This window comes from Micromys minutus, assembly GCF_963924665.1.
Source record: "Micromys minutus genome assembly, chromosome: 22".
In the NCBI taxonomy this organism is placed as follows: Eukaryota; Metazoa; Chordata; class Mammalia; order Rodentia; family Muridae; genus Micromys; species Micromys minutus.
This window is the reverse complement of record NC_137957.1, coordinates 2,510,957-2,531,383: the sequence shown is the minus strand read 5'-3', so window position 1 is coordinate 2,531,383 and position 20,427 is coordinate 2,510,957. Positions and strand designations below refer to the sequence as shown.

The following is a 20,427-nucleotide window of genomic DNA, read 5'->3' as shown; positions in this document are numbered from 1 at the left end:
GCTGTTTTAGGACTTTTAGAAAGGAGGAAGAATGGAACAAAAAGATTTTAAAATGTAAAATGTTATGGAAGTATAGTGGCATGAAGTTTAATGTTGTAGTCACACTGTGTGAAATTCATTACATTTGAAAGGATCAGAAATAAACAATATCAAAAAAAATTGCATAGTCAGTTCTGGGAAAATTGAAAAGGTTTTATTTTTGTAGAGCAACAGCACTGTTTGATGTAATTAAAGTGAATCAGAAATAAAAGTTAAGAGAAAAGCCTCTAAATCATCCTAAGGTTCAGTGAATAGAGAATCATGATTAAAAAATGTAACAAATTCAACATGTAAGAATTAATATATTGAGTTAATGAAACAATGAACGTTCATGCAATCATATCTCCATGATATGGTATTATTGTATTATTATACATGTTGACTTATTTTGGGCACTGGACAAGCAGTAGTTCAGCCTCGGAAAACAATTTTCTTCCATCGTAATGTAGATTTAAGAAATCAAACTCAGAATATAAGATTTGGTGAGTAAAACTTATAGCCAAGAGCCATTTTTGGAGTACCATATTATAATCCTTTTGTGACTGTTAAAATCATAGAAAACTAGCAAAATTTATTTTAGTTGAAGATGTATGTGAACTATGTTTTAAGTAAATTTTTGCTCCTATAATCTTTTATTTCTAATGTGATGGAGTGTGTTTCTCTCTGGCCTGAACAAAATAATGTAGCATTTAGGGGCAAAGATTAGAATGAGAATTCCTGCACTGGAAGCCAAGATGGAGAAAATTTCCATAGCCACCATGACCTTCCCTCTGGTACTGAGGTAGACGGGGAGGAATGTGATCCAGACACTGCAGAACACCAGCATGCTGAAAGCCAAGAACTTGGCTTCATTAAATGCATCAGGTAGATTCCTGGACCAGAAAGCCATGAGGTAACTACAGAAGGCCATGACTCCCAGGTAGGCCAGGGTGCAATAGAAAGCAATAGCTGAGCCTTTATTGCATAGAATAATGATATGTCCATATTCAGAGTGAGCATCCATGTCAACAAATGGAGGAAATGCTCCCAGCCATATTCCAGAAAGACATACTTGTATCAGAGTGCAAACTGGAATGATGAAATTAGGGGCGTGTGATATCAGCAACCATCTTATCTTTCTTCCTGGAGCAGTAATCTTGAAGGCCATAACTACAGTGACCGTTTTGGCCAACACAGTGGATAGAATCATAGTGAATAGAAGTCCCAACAAGTTTTGTTGTAGGATACATGTGGCTGTGTTCGGAAGTCCGATGAATAGCAAGGGATAGAGAAAACACAGGGCAAGAGTGATGAGCAGGATGTAACTGAGAGATCTATTATTGGCCTTGACTATTGGAGTGTCTCTGTGTTTTACAAAGACCACAATAACAAGAGCAGTGAGTGCAGAGAATCCCAGGGACATGAATGTGAGTCCCTTTCCTAAGGGATCATTATAGGCCAGAAAGGTGACAGTTTTCTTGAGGCAATGTCTCTTCTCTGCATTTGCATAATGAGTTTCTGGACACTTTACACATTGAACTGTACCTGGTAGAAATTCAGTTGGTCATCTATACATGGTCAAGTTTTCTCTTTACCCTAATTCTTTTTACTGTGTCAACTCTTTGGGGTTTTTATCACAACCAAGTTCTTATATTGATTTACATTAAAAGGGGCTATTCTAAATTAATTAATCTACAAGATAAGGTATATATTCCTTTTATAATACCACATGAGAAAAAAGCAACTTATGAAAGAAGGGGTATTTTTTACATTACACATTATAAATAAATATATTACTGAAGAAACTAGACAGGAACTCAAGGTAAGATGTGGTTGCAAGAACTAATCTGAGTCCATGGGGTTGTGGTTCTCCCTGCCCTTCCTCTACTGCCATGTTCAGCCTGATTTGTCATGTAGATCAGGATCATGTTCTCAGACATGGCACCACATTTGGGCAAGAGAGGCCACAGCAATCGCGGATCAAGGATATGTCTAAGAGGCTTGCATATATGTCAGTCTTTGAAAATATTTTTAATTGTGGTTTTTTTTTTCTTGTCTCATAAATCTAAATTTTGTTAAATTGATAATGAAAACCCGCATGATAGCACATCCCAAGAGTCCTTTTATTTTAATTATATACTGAACCAGTCTAATATTTTCTCTGCTTTTGCCAAAGTCTTTTCTTCATAATTCCTAATAATTAAACATAAATTTCAATCATGAAAATACTAATTTACACAGTCAAAAGTACTTCAGTCATTATACCAGTTCTTATAAAATATTTAATTTCTAGCACACTATGTGAATTTAATTATATAAAATATATTGTTCTTTGACTTTTTGTCTAAAATGATGGTTGTCTGAGACATATTACATATATTTATACTTATTAATAAAATTTTTTTAGCTTGAAAGTTTTGCATTCACATGTGGATATTAATTGGATGCCACTAAATACTTGTTCAAACATCTTATCCTTCCCTCACCTTTTATTTTTGTTGAAAGGGAGATCTCACATATACTAAAGGAAATATGTGATGTCAGAGAAAACAAGCTGGATATAATTGTCTCATCTACTTCTGGGTTCTGAAAGGAAATTCAGGTTAGTCTGTGGCAGGTCTAAGTTTTTTCACACACATATATAGATACATATAAAAATGTGTGTGTATATATTATTGAATTATCAAAGTATTAGAAAACTTCAATATTAAATATTGAAAACTTTTCATAAAAACTATGAGATAGCTAAATATATGATTTTGTTGTTTTTGTGTTTCATTTAGAACAGATTTTAAAGACAAAATTCTTGGGAGTCAAACTTAGGAGTAATAATATATATGTTCCTGATGTTAGTTAATGTCATATTTCATGGGGAGTATATCTTGCAATACTTGTATAAAGGTTCCATTTCAAAAGCTATTTTAGTTTTTCATAGGTAATATATAAAGACTATACCTTTAATTCTTTTTTACCATCAACTCTTCTGTGTATCTTGCTTATGCTTCTTTACACACTCCAGTCACAATAGTTAACATTTCTCAATAAGCCTTTCATGGTAATATCCCATTGTTATGCTAATCTATTATGCTCTGTTTTTAGATTATTTCTGTTCCTCTGTTACATTAGCTTCTAATGGGTGTATTGTATAAAGAATGTCAACTCATTCATTAAAGGCTAGTGACTAGTAACACATAATATTTACTTTGTATAAGATTTATGATTTGTCTTATAATATATGTTCACTATATTCTTCTGTATTTATCAGTAAATTCTTTAAGTGTGTTGTAGTTTTAATCAATAAAAATCGGGATTGTTATATAGGTAAATAGGTTATTCATTCAATTCCACCCTTCCAAATATACATATCACTGTAGAGTACAAATCTTTCCATATAATGATGAGAGTATTTTGAGGTGAGATATGATAGGATTCTTCTACATCCATACCAAACAAATAAATAAATTACTAAGTCTTCAATATGCACACAGCAACTATACCAAGTTAACAGTAAAAGAGTTAGGTAGGTTCTGTGTTTAGTCTGTACATGTTCCAGAGAAAGAAATAAGTCTAGTCCATTTATTGTGAAATAATGGAAATTAATAGATAAGGCAATTAAATGACCACACTATTCCTGCTGGACTTTCATTCTTCTGTGACCTCTCCATCCAGCTTCATCATACCTGCAGATCCAGAACTATACAGGTAATATTATCTTCCTGCATGCATATCCTCTGCCCTCTGAGCACTCTATGCTATGCCCACCTGCACTGAATAGCCTGCTTTCCCTGCTGGACCATAATTTTTCCTACTGCCTACCTACTCAACATTATTGAATTCAGAACCATACAGTCAAAGGATACCTCCTAGAGGCCTGTAACACCAGGATCATTGAGATTATCCATATTTCCAGTATATAGTACTGGAATATAGTTCCAGTACAAGAGGAACATCCAGGACTAAAACCATCTAGAAGGCTAAAGGCTCACAAAAGAACACAAAAAATAAAAGCCAAGGGCAATATGACATCAACATAGCACACCTATTCTACAAGCAAGCCCTGGATATCCTAATTTAAATGAAGCACACGAAATTTATCTTAAATTCTGTCTTATAAGAATAATAAAGGCCTTTAAACAAAAAAGAATAAATCCCTTTTAAAAAATACAGGAAAATACAATTAACAAGCGAAGAAAACAAAACTGTTCAAGACAGAAAGTAGAAATAGAAGCAATAGAGAAAACAAAGACTGAGGTATTCTGGGAGACAAAAATCCTAGGAAATTGAGGGATAGGCCTCTGTCAGAGAGATTTGGAATCTACCAGGAAAGGCTTTGCTTTCAGACCAGATGAAGAGCAGCTTTTCCACCTGGACCAGCAGAGAGTCTGGGACACAGGCCCAGTGAGGTCACACGGGGAATTCTCAGAGCACAAAGAGTGCTTTGCTGTACTCTCTGGAAAATGGTTCTTTCTGGCCCACAGTGAGGGTCTGGCCTCTCTCAGTGGGAAGCTGGATCTCCCCCTGGAAAGGCCTTTTTTGAAGAACAGCTTCACAGATGCTTTTACACCTGGACCAGAGGTGAGCCAGACACACAGTCCTGGGAGGTCATACCAGGAGTTCTCAGAGAGCTGAGAGTGCTGTGCTCTCTGGAATACTGTCCTTTTTGGCCTAGAGAAAGAGCCAGGTTTCTGCCAGTAGGAATCAGAACATGTAGACAGAGGGCTAAGCTCTCAGAACAGCCTCACAAGAGCTCCCACACCTGAGCCCACAAAGACAGAACTGAGTCACTGCAATCAGAACTCACTGCTTATCCACAAAAAGCTGAACACTCAGAAGCAATTTTCTTGCTGAGCCCAGGAGCCCTCAGAACACAGGAGAGACAGGTGCTAGTCAGTGAAAACAAGATCATCTATAACCACAGACAACATGATTGCAGGAGGAAAGTGAAACAACTTAAGCAATGAAAACCAAGACAACCTGACAACATTAGAACCCAGCTCTCCCAGCACAGCAAGTAGTGGATCACCAAACACACCAGAAAAACAAAACAGATTTGAAATTATACTTCATGATGATGATGAAGCTCTTCAAGAAAAACATGAATAACTCCCTTAAAAGATTACAGGAGAACCAAGAAAACTAACTCAAAGAACTACAGGAAAACATAACCAAACAGATGATGGAATTGAAAGCAAAAACAGAAACAATAAATAAAGCACAAAAAAAGACAACCGTGGAGATAGAAAACCTAAAAAAGAAATCAGGAGTCACAGACACAAGCAACAGCAACAGACTACAAGAGATGGAAGAGAGAATCTCAGGGACCAAAGACAGCATAGAAAACAGACAAATTATTAAGAGAAGATGCAAAAACCAAAAACCTTCTAACCAAAAATGTCCAGGACACAATGAGAAGACCAAACCTAAGGAAAATAAGTGTAGAAGGGGGCAAGGAATATCAACCAAAAGGCACAGTAAATATTTTCACCAAAACTCATAGAAGAAAACTTTCCTACCCTTAAGAACAAGATGATATGAGCGTAAAAGAAGCCTATAGAACTCCAAATTAATTGGACTGGAAAAGAAAATCTTCCTGACACTTAATATTCAAAACACCAAATTTTCAAAACAAAAAAAGAGTACTAAAAGCTGTAAGGGAAAGGAGGCATGTAACATATGAAGACAGACCAATCAAAATTACACCCGACTTCTCAACAGAGACTATGAAAGCTAGAAGATCCTGGACAGACATTATACAGACTTTAAGAGAATACAAATGCCAGCCCAGGTTACTCTATCAAGCAAAACTCTCAATTACAATAGATGTAGAGACCAAGATATTCTAGGACAAAACCACTAATAATTGGATACTAGTCCCAGAAAGCTCTAAAAACCCAAGAAACAATCACAGACCATATGAAGCTCAAAAAGGAAACCCAAAATTTGAAAGTATCAGTTCTTCTTAGAAAACAATAAGTGTATAGGCCCCTCTCAGAGTCTGATACACCTAAACCTTAATTTATTAATAATTCAAGAGCTAAGAATCTAGCCTTGTGGCAATTTTTGTTATTTAAAAATCATTATGTTTAATCTTTACACACCAAGAAAACTTTGACTATTTCCATTTTATGTTTTGTTTTACATATACTTTATGATCATTGTAACTAGTAAGATTCCAATGCATACTATCAAATTTTTTAAAAAACAATAAAGTACTGACAAAAATATATTCATATAGTGTTATGCAAAAATGCTTTTAAAAATCTGTATATTTATCTCTGTTTTTAAAAATAAAGTTGTTTAAAAATAAACTACAGACATAACCCTTTAAAAAAAGAAATCCTAGGGAAGAAAATGAAGAAAAGATGCCAGCATCAGCTACAGTATTCAAGGGATGGAAGAAAGAATTTCAGGCATATATGCTACGATAGAAGAAACTGAAACATAAATCAAAGAAAATGCTAATACAACAAAAATCAACAACCCTGACACAAAACGTGCTGAGAATCTAGGATACCATGAAATCATTTAACCTAACAATAATAGGAATACAAGAAGGTAAAGCATCCAAGATCCAAGGACAAGAAAGTATTTTTAACAAAATCATAAATATTAAAAGCAGCAAAGGAATGAAGCCAGGTAAGATATCCAGGCAGGAACAGCCAGCCGGAAAGGCGGCTCGAACAGGCTGAGCAACTGGTGAGTGGGAGACCTAGGCTGCGGGGGAGCAGAGAGATCTCTGCGGAGTGCACACGGAAAGGGCACCCCCTGCCCTGACCTGCCCTGTCCTCCCCGATCCAGTGACCAGGAACAGATCTTAGGAACTCCTGTTCCCACCCGGAGACGACTTCAGGACGCAGAGCAGAGCCTGGCCCAACTGCCAGCCGGAAAGGCGGCTCGTAAAGGCTGAGAAACTGCGACCTGGAACAGATCTTAGGAACTTCTGTTCCCACCCGGAGACGACTTCAGGACGCAGAGCGGAGCCTGGCCCAACTGCCAGCCGGAAAGGCGGCTCGTACAGGCTGAGAAACTGCGACCTGGAACAGATCTTAGGAACTTCTGTTCCCACCCAGAGACGACTTCAGGATGCAGAGCGGAGCCTGGCCCAACTGCCAGCCGGAAAGGCGACTCGTACAGGCTGAGCAACTGGTGAGTGAAAGACCTAGGCTGCGGGGGAGCAGAGGGATCTCTGCGGAGTGCACACGGAAAGGGCACCCCATGCCCTGACCTGCCCTGTCCTCCCCGATCCAGTGACTGGGAACAGATCTTAGGAACTTCTGTTCCCACCCTAAGACGACTTCAGGACACAGAGCAGAGCCTGGCCCAACAGCCAGCCAGTAAGGCGGCTCGTACAGGCTGAGAAACTGCGACCTGGAACAGATCTTAGGAACTTCTGTTCCCACCCGGAGACGACTTCAGGATGCTGAGCGGAGCCTGGCCCAGCGGCCACCCGGTACCTGGGCTGCCGGGGAGTAGAGAGATCTCTGCTGAGTGCACACAGAAAGTGTACCAGGGACACAGACCAGATACAAGGGAAAGGTAAGAACATATCACTGACAACAAAATGGCAAGAGGAAAGAGAAAGAGTATATCCCAAGGAAACCAAGACAATCTAGCAACACCAGAACCCAGCTCTCCGATAGTAGCAAACATCGGAATTCCAAACACTCCAGAGAAAGAAGACACAGACCTGAAATCATACCTCAAGACGCTGATAGAGTTACTTAAACAAGAAAGGGAGGAAAAGCAAAAAGATTCAGAAGCTTTTAAAGAAGAAACAAGAAAAACACTCAAAGAACGCAAAGAACGAGATGAAAAGAGAACCAAAGAAATAAAGGAATGGAAGAGGAAAATTAAAACAGAAATTGACACAATAAAGAAAGCGCTAAAAGAGATAACCCTAGAGTCAGAACACCAAAAAAAGAAATCAGGAGTCACAGAAGCAAGCATTTCCAACAGATTACAAGAGATCGAGAAGAGAATCTCGGGGGCAGAAGACAACATTGCAAACATAGACAAAACAGCCAGCGAAGATGCAAAAAACAAAAAGCTCCTAACCCAAAATGTCCAGGAAATCCAAGACACAATGAGAAGACCGAACCTAAGGATAATAGAAATAGAAGAGAGAGAAGAGTATCAACTAAGAGGCACAGTAAATATCTTCAACAAAATCATAGAAGAAAACTTCCCTACCCTCAAGAATGAGATGACCATGAGCATAAAAGAAGCCTTCAGAACTCCAAATAGGTTGGACCAGAAAAGAAATACCTCCCGACAAATAATAGTAAAAACATCAAGTGCCCAAAGTAAAGAAAGAATACTAAAAGCAGTAAGGGGAAAAGGTCAGGTAACATATAAAGGCAGACCAATCAGACTCACAACCGATTTCTCAACAGAGACTATAAGAGCTAGAAGAGCCTGGACAGACATCATGCACTCCTTAAGAGAGCACAAGTGCCAGCCCAAGCTGCTATACCCAGCAAAACTATCAATCACCATCGATGGAGAGACAAAAATATTTCAAGACAAATCAAAATTCACACAATATCTGACCACAAACCCTGCACTACAATGAATTATAGGTGGAAAACCCAATACAAGGAGAGAAAATACAGCCTAGTAAAAACAAGAAAACTCCTAAACAAGAAAACTAAAAGAAGAAAAAAACACAGACACAACTCAACCCAAAAAAGCAAAAATGGCAGGAAACGGAAACAATTATTCCTTGATATCTATTAACATAAATAGTCTCAACTCCCCAATAAAGAGACATAGACTATCAGACTGGGTACATAAACAAAATCCAGCCTTTTGCTGCATACAGGAAACTCATCTCAGAGACAGAGACAGACACTATCTCAGAGTAAAAGGGTGGGAAAAAAACTTCCAAGCAAACAGCTCCAAGAAGCAAGCTGGAGTGGCTATTCTAATACCGAATAAAGTAAACTTCGAACCAAAAGTTATCAAAAAAGATAAAGAAGGACACTTTTTACTCATTACCGGGGAAATCTGTCAGGAGGAACTCTCAATCCTTAACATATATGCTCCAAATAAAAAATCACCCACATTCATAAAAGAAACTCTACTAAAGCTCAAAAAATACATTTCACCCCACACAATAATAGTGGGAGACTTTAACACCCCACTCTCACCAATGGACAGATCAGGGAAACAGAAACTGAACAAGAACACTGCAAAACTAGCAGAGACTTTGAACCAACTAGAATTAATAGATATATACAGAACATACTATCCTAAAGTAAAAGAATACACCTTCTTCTCACCACCCCATGGCACCTTCTCGAAAATTGACCACATAATTGGACACAGAATGAGCCTTCATCGATATAAGAAGATTGAAATACTCCCATGCATCCTGCCAGATCACCATGGTCAATGGCTGGTCTTTAACAACAAAAAGACAACAAAATGCCCACATACACATGGAAACTAAACAACGCTCTGTTAAAGGATAGCAGGGTCAAAGAAGAAATAAAGAAAGAAACTAAGGACTTTCTAGAATTCAACGAAAATGATAACACAACAAACCCAAACCTATGGGATGCAATGAAAGCAGTATTGAGAGGAAAACTCATTGCCCTAAGTGCTTCCAAAAAGAAACTGGAGAGAGCTCACATCAGCAACCTGACAGCACAGCTAAAAGCCCTAGAACAAAAGGAAGCAGATATACCCAAAAAGAGTAGACGGCAAGAAATAATCAAAATTAGGGCAGAAATAGACCAAATAGAAACAAAAATAACCACTGAAAAAAATCAACAAAACAAAGAGTTGGTTCTTTGAGAAAATCAACAAGATTGATAAACCCCTAGCCAGACTAACTAAAGAGCAAAGAGAGAGTATCCAAATTAACAAAATGAGAAAGGAAAGTGGTGACATAACAACTGAAACTAAGGAAATTCAAGAAATCATCAGATTCTACTACAAAATCTTATACTCCACAAAATTGGAAAATCTGGAGGAAATGGACGAATTCCTAGACAGATACAAGGTCCCAAAGTTTAACCAGGACCAAGTAAACCATCTAAATAACCCTATAACACCTAAAGAAATAGAAGAAGTCATCAAAAGCCTCCCAACCAAAAAAAGCCCAGGTCCAGACGGGTTCAGTGCAGAATTTTATCAGACATTTATTGGGGATATAACACCAATATTCGCCAAACTATTCCAAAAGATAGAATCAGATGGAATATTACCCAACTCATTTTTTGAGGCTACAATAACCCTCGTACCTAAGCCACACAAAGACCCTACAAGGAAAGAGAACTTCAGACCAATCTCACTTATGAACATTGATGCAAAAATACTCAACAAAATCTTTGCAAACCGAATCCAAGAACACATCAAAACCATCATTCATCATGACCAAGTAGGCTTCATCCCTGGGATGCAGGGATGGTTTAACATAAGGAAATCCATCAATGTAATCCACCATATAAACAAACTTAAAGACCAAAATCACATGGTCATCTCACTAGACGCTGAGAAAGCATTCGACAAAATCCAACACCCCTTCATGTTAAAAGTCCTGGAAAGAACAGGAATCCAAGGCCCATATTTAAACATAATAAAAGCAATATACAGCAAACCAACAGCCAACATCAAACTTAATGGCGAGAAACTTGAAGCAATCCCACTAAAATCAGGGACTCGACAAGGCTGCCCACTCTCTCCCTACCTATTCAACATAGTACTGGAAGTCCTGGCTGGAGCAATTAGACAGCAAAAGGAGATCAAGGGGATACAAATCGGAAAGGAAGAGATAAAAACATCACTCTTTGCCGATGACATGATAGTGTACGTGAGTGACCCCAAAATTCCACCAGAGAACTCTTACAGCTGATAAACAAGTTCAGCAAAGTGGCTGGATACAAAATTAATTCAAACAAATCAGTAGCCTTCCTATACTCAAAGGACAAACATGTGGAGAAAGAAATTAGGGAAAAGGTACCCTTCACAATCGTTACAAAAACTATGAAATACCTTGGTGTGACTCTAACTAAGGAAGTGAAGGACCTGTATGACAAGAACTTCAAACCTCTAAAGAAAGAAATTGAGGAGGATCTCAGAAAATGGAAAGATCTCCCATGCTCATGGATTGGAAAGATCAACATCTTAAAAATGGCCATCCTACCAAAAGCAATCTACAGATTCAATGCAATTCCCATCAAAATTCCAACCCAGTTCTTCATGGAATTGGAAAGATCAATGTGCAATTTCATATGGAATAACAAAAGACCTAGAATAGCGAAATCCATCCTCAACAACAAAAAAACATCTGCGGGAATCACTATCCCTGACATCAAGCTATATTACAAGGCAATTGTGCTGAAAACTGCATGGTACTGGTACAGAAATAGGCATGTGGATCAATGGAATAGAATAGAAGATCCAGAAATGAGCCCTCATGTATATGGTCACCTGATTTTTGACAAAGGAGCAGTAAACATTCAATGGAAAAAGGACAGCCTATTCAACAAATGGTGCTGGTCCAACTGGCACTCAACATGCAAAAGAATGAAAATAGACCCGTTCTTATCTCCTTGTACAAAGCTCAAGTGTAAGTGGATTAAAGATCTCCACATTAAACCAGATACACTGGAACTATTAGATGAGAAAGTAGGGAAAACCTTAGAACACATAGGCACAGGAGAAAATTTCCTGAACAAAACACCAATGGCTCAAGCTCTAAGGTCAAAGATTAACAAATGGGACTTAATGAGATTGCAAAGTTTCTGTAAGGCTAAGGACATCGTCAAGAAAACAAAACGGCAACCAACAGAATGTGAAAAGATCTTTACCAACACCACATCAGATAGAGGCCTAATATCCAAGGTGTACAAGGAACTCAAAAAGCTAGACACCAGAGAATCAAATAACCCTATTAAAAAATGGGGTACAGAGCTAAACAAATCATTTTCAGTTGAGGAACACCGAATGGCTGAGAAACATCTGAGGAAGTGCTCGACATCCTTAGCCATCAGGGAAATGCAAATCAAAACAACCCTAAGATTCCACCTCACACCAGTCAGATTGGCCAAGATCCAAAACTCAGATGACAGCAGATGCTGGCGAGGCTGCGGAGAAATAGGAACACTTCTCCACTGTTGGTGGGGTTGCAAGCTAATACAACCACTCTGGAAATCTGTCTGGCGATACCTCAGAAAATTGGATATAGTACTACCTGAAGACCCAGCTATTCCACTTCTGGGCATATACCCCAGAGACACTTTAATACACAACAAAGATATATGCACCACAATGTTCATAGCGGCTCTATTTATAATAGCCAGAAGCTGGAAGGAACCCAGATGTCCTTCAGAAGACGAATGGATACAAAAATTGTGGTACATATACACAATGGAATACTACTCAGCCACCAGAAACAATGACTTAACCAAATTCTTAAGAAAATGGCTGCATCTAGAGAAGATCATCCTGAGTGAGATAACCCAGTCACAAAAGAACAGACATAATATGCAGTCACTGATAGTGGGATGTTAACCCCAGAGGCTTGCACTCCCCCAGAAACAACTCACAGACTGTATGAAGTCCAAGAAATAAAGAAAACAAAAAATATACATATATTCACAAAACAAGAAGACTTTGACTATTCCCATGTTGCGTTTTGTTTTGCATGTACTTTACGCTTATTGCAACTAGTACGTTTTCAATGCATACTGTCAAGCCCTTGAAAAAATCAAGTACTGACTAAAAAACATATTCACATGGTTTTATGTAAAATTTATTTTAATGTCTAAAAAAACAGTACTGACAAAAATGTATAATTTTAAGCAAAAAAATTTTTTAAATCTTTACATTTATCTTTGTTTTGTAAAATAAAGTCGTTTAAAAAAAAAAAAAAAGATATCCAGGCAGACCTATTAGAATTGCTCTTGACTCCATGACAGAGACTCTAAATGCTGGAAGGGTCTACACAGATATCTTGCAACTCAAAAAATAAATTGCAGATGCCAACAAAAACTACTATACCCAGAAAAACTTTCAATAACTATAGATGAAATAAAAACAAGATGTTTCAAGACAAAACCAAGTTCAAGAATGATCTATCCATAAATCCAGCTCTACAGAAAATACAAAAAAAAAAAAAAAAAAAAAAAAAAAAAAAAAAAAAAAAAAAAAAAAAAAAAAACCTCAGACCCAAAGAAAATAACTGCATCCAAAAAATGCAGGAAATTTGTAATTCCATGCCAACAAATAAAGGAAAGTACACACACACACACACACATACACACACACACACACACACACACACACACACACACCACCACCACCACCACCACCACCACAATCATCATCATCATCATCATCATCAACAACAACAACAACATTCAAATAACATAAAATAACAGTCACTTGTTATTTATATGTCTCAACAGATTCAATTCCCCAATAAGATAAAAAAGAAGGATTGTATCATGGGAATTCTGAGCTTTTGGGCTAATATTCACTTATCAGTGAGTATACACCATGTTTGTTCTTTTAAGACTGGGTTACATCACTCAGGATAATATTTTCTAGTTCCACCAACTTGCCTAAGAATTTCATGAAGTTATTTTTTAATAGCTGAGTAGTACTCCATTGTGTAAATTGTACCAAGTTATTTGTATCCAATTCTCTGTTTAAGGACAATCCATAGACCACATTAAGCTCAAGAAGATGAAAGACCAAAGAGAGTGGATGCTTCAGCCCTACTTAAAAGGGGGAACAAAATATTCACAGAAGGAAATGCAGAGACAAAGTGTAGAGCAGAGACTCAAGGAACGGTCATCCAGAGACTACCCTGCCTAGTGATTCATTCCATATTCAGTAATCAAACCCAGACAATATTGTAGATGCCAAAAAGTGCATGATGACAGGATCCTGATATAACTGTCTCCTGTGAGGCTCTGACAGAACCTATCAAATACAGAGTCTGATGCTCTCAAACAATCACTGAACTGAGAATGGCATCCCCAAAGGAGGAGTAAAAAAAAAAAAAGAACTGAAGAAGCTGAAGGGGTTTTCAATCCCATAAGAAGAACAACAATATCAATCAAGCAGACCACCCCCAGAGCTTTCAGAGATTAAACCACCAAATAAATTATACATGGAGGAACCCATGGCTCCAGCCACATATGTATGTAGCAGAGGATAGCCTTATTGGGCATCAAGAAGAGGAGAGACCCTTGGCCCTGTGGAGGCTCAATGCCCAGTGTAGGGGAATACCAGGGTGGAAAAGTGGGAGGGAGTGGGTGGGTGAAGGAAAACTCTCATAGAGGCAGGGGAAGTGGGATAAGATAGGGGGTTTCCACAGGGGAAATTCATACCTCATGATGATAGTAGAGGGCATTAAGAAGCAAATGAATGCATCACATAAAGGAATACAGGAGAACACAGGTAAACAAGTAGAAGCTGTTAAAGAAGAAACACAAAAATCCCTTAAAGAGCTACAGGAAAACACAACCAAATAGGTGAAGGAATTCAACAAAACTAACCAGGATCTAAAAATGAAAATAGAAACAATAAATAAATCACAAAAAGACACAACCCTGGAGATAGGACACACAGGAAAGAAATCATAAGTCATAGATGCAAGCATCACCAACAGAATACAAGAAATAGAAGAGAGAATATCAAGTGCAGAAGATACCATAGAAAACATTGGCACAACAGTCAGAAATGCAAAAAGTTCCTAACACGAAAGATCCAGAAAATCTAGGACACAATGAGAATGTGTAGAAGAGAACAAAGATGCCCAAATTAAAGGTCCAGTAAATATATTCAACAACAAAATCATAGAAGAAACTTCCCCAGTGTAAAGAAAGGGAAAAAATAAGAAATGGAAATCTGCAACACACTGAGAGAAACTTCACCCTAGGAAAAGCAAGAAAGTAACCTTGTAACACACTCAAAAGAAGATAGGTACACAAACATAATTCTATCACTAAAAACAAAAATATCAGGAAACAACAATCAATATTCCTTAATATCTCTTAACATCAATGGTCTCAATTCCACAACACACACACACAGAGGGGGGAAAGGATGGAGGAAAGGAGGGAGGGAGGGAGGGAGGGAGAGCCGAAGGGAGAGGGAGAAGAAGAGAGAGAGGGAGACAAAAAAACTGGATACATAAAAAGAACCCAGCATTTTTCTGCATACAAGAAACACTTCTCAGTGACAAATACAGATACTACCTCACAGTAAAAGGCTGGAAATTTTTTTCCAAGCAAATGGTTCCAAGAACCAAGCTGGAGTAGCCATTCCAATATTTATCAAAAGTAGATTTTTAACCAAATGTTATTAATAAAGATGAGAACACTTTTTAATCATCAAAAAATCTATCAAGATGAACTCTCAATTCTGAACACCTATGCTCCAAATGCAAGAGCACCGACATTCATAAAAGAAACTCTCCTAAAGCTCAAAGCATATATTGCACCACACACAATAAAAGTGGGAGACTTCAACACCCCACTCTTATCAATAGACATATCATGGAAGCAGAAATTGAACATAGACTCAGTGAAACTAATAGAAGTTATGAACCAAATAGATTTAACATACATCTGTAAAACATCTCATCCTAAAACAAAAGATTGCCCTTTCTTATCAGCACCTTAACATACCTCTCAAAAATTGACCATATAATTGATCACAAAACAGGCCTCAACATATACAAAAAGATTGAGATAATCCCATGTATTCTGTGGGATCACCATAGACTAAGACTGCTCTTCAATAACAACAAAAACAACAGAAAGCCCACGTACACATAGAAGCTGAACAATGTTCCACTCAATAACTTTGTCAAGAAATAAAGAAAGAAAGAAAATGAAGACTTTTTAGAATTAAACATTTTATGAAATTTATGAAAAATTTAATGAAAATGAAAGAACAAGATATCCAAACTTAAGGGATACAATGAAAGCCTTGCTAAGAGAAAAACTCATAGCTCTGAGTGCCTCCAAAAAGAAACTGAAGAGAGTATATGCTAAGAGCTTGAGAGCACACCTGAAAGCTCTAGAACAAGAAAAATCAAATACACCCAACAGGAATAGGCAGCAGGAAATAATCAAACTCAGAGCTGAAAGAACTATACAAATAATCAATAAAACCAGGAGCTGATTCTTTGAGAAAATCAACAAGATAGATAAACCCTTAGCCAGATTAACTAGAGGGCACAAAGACAGTATTCAAATTAACAAAATCAGAAAAGAAAGGGGAGACATAACAACAGAAACAGAGGAAATTTAGAAAAGTATCAATCCTACTACATAAACCTTTATTCAACAAAACTGGAAAATCTGTTGGAAATAGACTATTTTCTAGACAGATACCAAATACAAAAGTCAAACTGGGATCAGAAAAACCATATAAGCAGCCCCATAACCCCTAAAGAAATAGAAGCAATAATCAAAAGTCTCCCCACAAAAAAAGCCCAGGACCAGATGGGTTTAGTGCAGAATTCTGTCAGACCTTCATAGGAGACCCAATACCAATACTCTCCAAACTATTCAACAAAATAGAAACAGAAGGAACACTACCCAATTCCTTCTTGGAAGCCATAATTACACTTATGCTTTAACCACACAAGACCCTACAAAGAAAGAGAACATAAGACCAATTTCCCTCATAGACATTGATGAAAAAATACTCAATAAAATTCTTGCAAACCAAATCTAAGAGCATATCAAAATGATCATCTAACATGATCAATTAGGCTTCATCCAGGAGATGCAGCAATGGTTCAATATATGGAAATCCAACAGTGTGATCCAATATGTAAAAAATTCAAAGAAAAAAAAACACATGATCATCTGATTAGATGACGAGAAAGCATTTAACAAAATTCAACACCCCTTTATGATAAGTTTTAGAAAAATCAGGAATTCAAAGCCCAACTTAAACATAGTAAAAACAGTATACAGCAAACCAGTAACCAACATCAAACTAAATGGAGAGAAAGTTGAAGCAATCCCACTAAAATCAGGGAGTATACAAGTATGCCAACTCTCTCCCTAACTATTCAATATAGTACTGGAAGTTCTAGACAGAGACATTATTAGACAGCAGCCCCATAAGAACTAACACTAATAAACCAGCACTCCTAGGGACTAAACTACTATCCAAAAAGTACACATGGATGGACAGATGTCTTCGGCTGCATATATTGCATCAATGGGAGTGGAAGCCCTTGGTCCTGCCAATGCTCAATGCCCCAGAGTAGGGGAATTCAGGGCAGGCAGGAGTAAGTTGGGGTCAAGGAGCACCCTCATAGAAGCAGAGCAGGGTGGACGGATTATGTAGTTAATGAAGGAGAACCCAAGAAAGAGGATAACATTTGAAATATAATTAAAACATATCCCATAAAAAATAAATGTTCAAAAACTAATAAATCATTATTCCTCTTTTATACAATGATAAATGGGCTAAGAATGACATCCACTAAACAATACCCTTTACCATAGCTAAAAATAATTAAAAAAAAAAAACTTGATGTAACTCAAACCAAGCAGGTGAAAGAACTACATGACCAGAAATTCAAACTACTGGAGAAAGAAATTTAAAAATAGAACAGAAGATAAAAAAAAATTCTCATCGCTTCTCGGCCTTTTGGCTACGATCAAGTGTAAAAAAAATTTCTCATGCTCATGGAATGGAACAATTAACATAATAAAAATGGCCATTTCACTAAAGCAGTCTATAGCTTCATTTCAATCTCTGTCAAAGACCAAGAAAAGTTTTAGAAAGGGCCATTCTCCAATTCATATAGAAAAACAAAAAGGCCAGTATTAGCAGTTTGTCTAAGTCTCTGCCCTATAGTTTCCTGGCAACAGTCAGGTGTGCCTGACTCACTATAAAATGGGTTGCTTGGCCTCTCCTATCTCTCTTTCCTTCTTTCTCTTGTTCTTTATTTCCCCCCCCCCCCGCTCACCCTCTCTCCAGATTCCCCTTTCCCCTCTCTCTTTACTTGTTAATTTCCTGCCTCTGATCCTCTACACCTCATCTCTATCTATGTATCTATCTGTCTGTCTATCTGTCTGTCCATCTATCTCGATTCCTTTCTTTGTTTCTCAATTCCCCTCCTCTTGCCTGAATAAACTCTATACTATAATATTCTGTCATGTGGCTATTCCCTTAGAAGCAAGAGATGCCTCAGCATATTTCCCCACATACACTCACTTCCCCTGCACATGACTGCACAGCTATGAAGCGTAATTCTTTTCTATTTATTTTTTTAAAACACAAAACAAGTATAGCTTAAACAATCCTCAACGATGAATAAACTTCTTGAGAAACTACCATTCCCAATCTTAAGCTGTACTACAGAGCAATAGTAATACAAAACTGCAGAGAGTTGTACAGACAAGTTGATTAATGTACAATCAAAGACTCGGAAGTAAACCGACATACTTATGAACAATTGTTTTTGATGAAGAATACCATACTGTAGAAAAAAGAAAGCATGTTCTATAACTGATCTAACTGGGTATTTACATGTAGAAGAATGCAAGTAGACCCATGTTTATCACCTGCACAAAGCTCAAGTCCAAATTTATCATAGACCTCAACATAAGACTGGATAAACTAAGTCTTAGGTAAGAGAAAGTGGGAGTTAGCCTTGAACCCTTTGGTACATAAGACAATTTTCTGAACAGAATTTCCACAGACCAGACTTTAAATCAGCAACTGATAAATGGACCTCATGGAACTGAAATGCTTCTGTAAGGCAAAGGACACTATTAATAGGACAAATTACAGGCTACAGACTAGAAGAACTTCACTAGCCCTACATGAAAGAGTTCTAATATACCAAATATATAAAGAACTTTAGAAGTTAGAGTCCACCACCATCAACAAAAACAAATAAATAACCTAATTTTAAAATGGGGTACTAAGCTATACAAATAATTCTCAACAGAGAAGTCTTAAATAACTGAGAGGCACTTAAAATGTGGAGGAGAGAGTGGAGTGGGACAACATTTAAAATGCAAATAAATAAAATATCAATTAATAAAAAACGTTCAGTGCACATACTCTTCAGGGAAGTATAAATAAAAGTGGCCCCAAGATTCCATCATACAACTCTCATAATGGCTAAGATTTAAAAAAAAAAAAAAATCAATGGATAGCGCATGCTGGTGAGGTTGTGGAACAAGGGAGAGACTACTCCATTACTATTGGGAATGTGAAGTTGTGCAACCATACTAGAAATCAATTTGGTAGTTTCTACCTGAAGACATAGCTCTGACACTACTTAAAAAATAACCTTTTATATGACAATGACACTTGTTCAGCTATGTTCATATCAGATTTGTTCTAATATCCAAAATTTGTAAATAACCTAAATGTCACTTAACTGAGGAATGGATAAAGAATAGGTGGTACATCTACACATGGTAATACTGTTTAACCATTAAATACAAGGACATCATAAATTTTGTAGAGAAGTGGATTGAACTTGAGAATAGCTTCCTGAATGAGGTAACCCAGACCAAAAGAACCTGCATGGTCTGCACTGACTTAAAATGGTTATTAGCCATAAAATATAGGTGATCTACCCAACCAACATATGAACCCTTGGCAGATCAGCATGCCAACCCAACATGCCAACTTACAGCCTACCTGTCTAGCAACAGGTCTGTCATAAGCAAAAACACAGATTGACATTCATGGCCCTGGACCTCAAAGCCAGCTTGTTTTCCAGTTGGCCCTTCTTAACCAGGGACACCAAGACATAAGAACACAGGAGACCTGTCTAACCAGAGAAACCAGGACACAAGAACACAGGAGGCCTGTCTGACCGGGGACACAGGCTTCATCAATAAGCAGAGACTGCACTTTCTACTTTTTAGGAGGTCTGCTCGAATCCAGTTCACACAACTTTACCTGCTTTCAAGGAGACCTATTCCAGTGCTAGACTCCCAGGCTAGTTAACACAAGAGATAAACAGATGGGAGAAAGAAAAGCACAAAACAAAAGCAGCAAAAATCAATGTCATTTGGCACCATCAGAACCCAGTTCTCACATCCCAACAAGAACTAGACACCATAACACACCCAAAGAACTAGCTTGTGACCAAAAATCCTATGTCATAATAATAATAAAAACCTTAAGGATGATATAAAGAAGCCAGTTTTTCTCATTTCAAAGGATGATAAATGACCTTTCTCTATATTTACATTTTTGTTTCTAATAGTTCTGAGTGTGTTAATACACTATTGACAGATAAACATTGATGATTTAATGAGTAATATCACATACTATAAATTTGAGAATATCACGATTGTTGTGGCAATTATATTTTTAAAAATTTCAGGAGTTATAAAATTATAGTTTTAACTTCATTAGTAGATATGGGAATATAAAATTTCTAAATCATCAGTG

The 20,427-nt window shown here is 37.3% G+C and overlaps 1 protein-coding gene across 1 annotated transcript in view; it reads right to left on the bottom strand.

Moving 5' to 3' along the window:
- Positions 1 to 661: 661 nt before the first annotated feature.
- Positions 662 to 20,427, bottom strand: part of LOC308434858 (vomeronasal type-2 receptor 116-like) — a gene marked incomplete at both ends in the record, with an annotated part of 49,205 nt that continues 29,439 nt past the window's right edge. The window contains one exon of the mRNA XM_080935311.1: positions 662 to 1,563. Within this exon, the coding sequence (XP_080791437.1) occupies positions 662 to 1,563 (902 nt within the window). The remainder of the gene's footprint in view (positions 1,564 to 20,427) is intronic.